Here is a 4033-nt window from a genome sequence, read left to right on the forward strand (position 1 = left end):
AGTGTTAACCAAATAAAAATAAAGAGTTGTTTGAAAGCCAAAAGTGATCTGTAAACTACCTGAGAAATGAGATGTCAGGAGTCCTGATGTCAAGTTTGAGCCCCACTACTAACTAGCTGTGAAACTTTCAAATCCCTTCTCCTCCGCCGATTTCTCATCTGTACAGTAATGGCAGCAGGTTTCTTTACACGTTGAACGAAAAGCAAAACACTTCAACTGCAACAACAATGAAATAGAGTTGACAGAAAAGTTTGTGTTAAAGAACAGAACAAGAAATGGATTACTTTATGTTAGAATAAAAACATTTAAAAATAATTTGGATGCCTTCATTCCGGGATGGAGTCAGGAAGACAGCCAAGACACCTCAGAGCCATTCTTCGATCAGCTTGCCCCACCAGGACAAGGGCTTTCTACCCGAGAGGCGCATAATAAATGTGGAAAGAACAGCATGTGTGCCAGATGCATGAATCAATGGCTGTGCATTCCCTAGTGCCTGGACATTGGTACGATGCAACAATGATGCTCTGTTGCAGTTTTACATTAAACATATGATACTGTGTATCAACAAAGAATGTCAGCTTTACTTCCATTTCTATAAGTGAAAAATTTAAGGAACTGGCCGGGCACGGTGGCTCACGCCTGTAATCCTAGCACTCTGGGAGGCTGAGGCGGGTGGATCGCTCAAGGTCAGGAGTTCAAGACCAGCCTGAGCAAGAGCGAGACCTCGTCTCTACTAAAAAACAGAAAGAAATTATCTGAACAACTAAAAATATATAGAAAAAATTAGCCAGGCACGGTGGCGCATGCCTGTAGTCTCAGCTACTCGGGAGGCTGAGGCAGGAGGATCGCTTGAGCCCAGGAGTTTGAGGTTGCTGTGAGCTAGGCTGACGCCACGGCACTCACTCTAGCCCGGGCAACAAAGTGAGACTCTGTCTCAAAAAAAAAAAAAAACTTTAAGGAATTTATCAAAAAAATACCTAGTGTGATCTCTATTGTTGGGGTAGGGTAGTGTCCTGCTAATTTAGCTTTTGTCAGGATACAATTTTAAGAGGCTATGAAATACCTGTTTTCTTACATAGAAGCCTGGATTTACTCTCCCTCTCCACCTTCTCAATGGTGGGAATCACCAGGCTCTGCCACAGGATCCGCTCTAGGTAGGAAACAGTATAGTAGGGAACCTGCTCTAAGGCCATTGATCAAAGACTGGTTAATGGAACCCTAAGATGATTTCTGCCTGTATTTAAGGTATCACCTCTGTGTCCTGTCTCCAAGAAGGCCATGAGCATAAGGGTGCCACATCAGAAAGCTGACTGTAGGAGTCCCCCATGCCGAACTCCCAGTGAAGTTCGTTGTGTGCCCTTTCAGCCTTCCACTTCTTATCCCAACTCCATGGGGGTTTTTTTAGGGGTTGGACATGACTGCTTTGAGTATGCAGGTAGAAAGTAATCTGTCATTCATTTCACCACAGCTGGTAATTACAGACTCAGGACCTATAGAAGGTAGGCCACACTAAAATACACTTTGCACAAAGTATATTTTTTGCATAAAGCCAGCCCTTAACACACAAGCCTGTCATGTGTATCTGGCAAAGAAAACTATTAGATAGCAGTGGTGTTTGGGAAAGAATATCATTTCTAACCTTACCAAATTTTTCTCCATCTAAATAGTCATCCAAACCTCATAATTATTATCCATTGATCTAATAGTTGGGAATTTTGGGGGGGTCAAAAAGATGGAGTCATGGTCAGGAACCTATAATAGTTTTCCCAGAGTTGTTTTTTTGGCAAGTCTCTCAAAAGAAGGCAACAGTTGATAGCCTGTGTGTATTAGGAGTCAAACTTCCACTTGGGCTGGCTCAAGATCTCTGCACAGAGACTCACAGGCACCTGGGAGCTTCAGTGCGAACTGCATGATAGCATGAACCCCCCAGCTTGCTCCACTTCCTTCAACAATTCTGCCTTCTCCTTTCTCTCCTTCAACCTGCTTGGAGGATGTTTCATCTTTTCTGACCTGTGTGCCTTAGGCCAGATTAAGAAACTTTTTCCTTTGAAGCTTTCTGTATAAAGCTTTATCTACAAAGGTTTTCCAAACTGAGTAAGATAAGGAGACAGTTCAAGTGTAGGGATAATACACATGGCCCTCACCAGCCCATGACTCAATGGTCATGTGTTCTCTCCTCTTGTAATTTAGAGCTTACTGCCCCCTGGGGTGACAGGACTAGGTATCTTTTTCTACCTAACAATAGAATCCAGGAGAGAAAGAGAAGGAGCAGTGGCTTTAACCTTCCTCAAGCTCTCAATCTGAGCTCCACAAAGCTACTGGCATATGGCATGTTCTCAATCAATGTTCTTTTTCCAACTTGATTTCTTGGTTCTTAATTTTAAGTCATAAGACCCTTTTGCAAATAGTTCTAGGAAGTCAGGATCAGACTTCAAAATGTAACCAGACCACAACCACTCCATTTAATGACAAATTTCACTTGGTTTGGGAGATCAGACAGATACAAAGTTACATCTAATGCTAAGAATATACCTTCCCAACTAGCTTTGGAGAAAGGGCTACAAAAATGAAAAGAGAGGAAAACAACCCAAAATGAACTCTTATGATAATTAATTAAAGCACACAGAGACCACCAAATCATGGAAGACAACCCGGAGATACCTGGCAAGACAAAACAACCAACATTTCCACATCTTTCCTCTAATCCCCAAGTAAACTAGAAATATAAAAATACTGGATTCAGAAAGCTGTGGCCAAGAGTTTGAAGTGAAAGTCGGCCCTTTGGCTGTTATTTATTGCTATATTAGAATAGAGGAAAGTGACACCCATTGCCTTTACAAAGTTCTGTGGAATTATATGCATAGAGTGGTCAGTGTCCAATATCTGAGTAAGTCTTCCCAACTGCCACATTAGAATAAACTTTTGAATTTGAATGCCTTTCCTTTCCAAATGATTCCAACCTCATAACAAAGAATTTTACATACTATCAAAATGGACCAGGTGCTTTTATTGGATAGCAGAAGCCAAACTGCTCCTTTTCCCAAAAGCCACTTACTAATGATTTGATTGAAAATCTCTTCTAAGCAGATCACTGTTACTATGTCCCTTTCAAAGGATGGAAATTCTGAGGTACAAGTACTATGAAGACAGCAATATCTCTCATAAGCTGGTGAGAATCTATGCCCACAGGGACAATTTTGCAACCCTGTTTCTGGAGGCCAGGACACAAGAGATTTATCTTAGTGATAGATGGATATTCCTTTGATCTTAAGGCACAAGGGCTGTCAAAACAAGTCTCTGAATAGTGCCTTTCTGCTCATCAATGCCATCACATCGAAGGAGAGGAGAGCAGGGTCTTGGTTTTCCCAGATAGTGCTCAGTAGGACCGCAGTGGTTTGGCATAGATTGGCTGCAGGACATGATGAGTTAGAACCAAGAAGAGGCCTCCAAGGAAGATAGCACTCAGGAAAGCCAGCAGGACATAGCGGCCAATGAAAAAGGCATCCACAGTCTGGAGAAAGAAAACATCAAAATGCAATTACTATCACTTCGGCACCCTGGCCATGTTACACTGAAATCTTTCATGAACAGGCCAAGAGTTTATTCATATTTGTAACTTCCAGTAACATCCTGCCTTGAATCTCCTCTGTAAATGGATAAGAAGGAATCTTTTTCTCAACTCCATGAGCAGGAAACATAAGGTAAAGAAAGGATTAATGAGGTACAGGGAACAAATGGCTCAATTTAGGAGGTTCATAAACCCTTGAAGTCCCTGAATGAATTCTTTTATGTTTTGAAATCTGTTATTTGAAAGAGTTAATGAGAAGCTTTTTCTTGGTTCAAGAAAGGCTCATTTTTGTTGTTGTTAAACACTTTTAGTTATGAATAATTTTAAACATACAAATATAATAGTATAATAAACCCTCATGTACCTCAGACCCAACCCCCCAAATCATCAACCCACTGTCAATTTAGGAGAGTTCATTTTCAAAATGAAAAGGTAGCTCTTTAAAGCTTTCATCAGAAGAATTTT

The 4033-nt window shown here is 41.1% G+C and overlaps 1 protein-coding gene across 1 annotated transcript in view; it reads right to left on the reverse strand.

Moving 5' to 3' along the window:
* Positions 1-2812: 2812 nt before the first annotated feature.
* TMEM218 (transmembrane protein 218) overlaps positions 2813-4033 on the reverse strand; it is a 6190-nt gene continuing 4969 nt past the window's right edge. The window contains exon 3 of the mRNA XM_012658155.1: positions 2813-3511. Within this exon, the coding sequence (XP_012513609.1) occupies positions 3377-3511 (135 nt within the window). The 3' untranslated portion in view covers positions 2813-3376. The remainder of the gene's footprint in view (positions 3512-4033) is intronic.

This window comes from Propithecus coquereli, unplaced genomic scaffold (genome assembly GCF_000956105.1).
Source record: "Propithecus coquereli isolate 6110/MARCELLA unplaced genomic scaffold, Pcoq_1.0 Scaffold575, whole genome shotgun sequence".
NCBI lineage: Eukaryota > Metazoa > Chordata > Mammalia > Primates > Indriidae > Propithecus > Propithecus coquereli.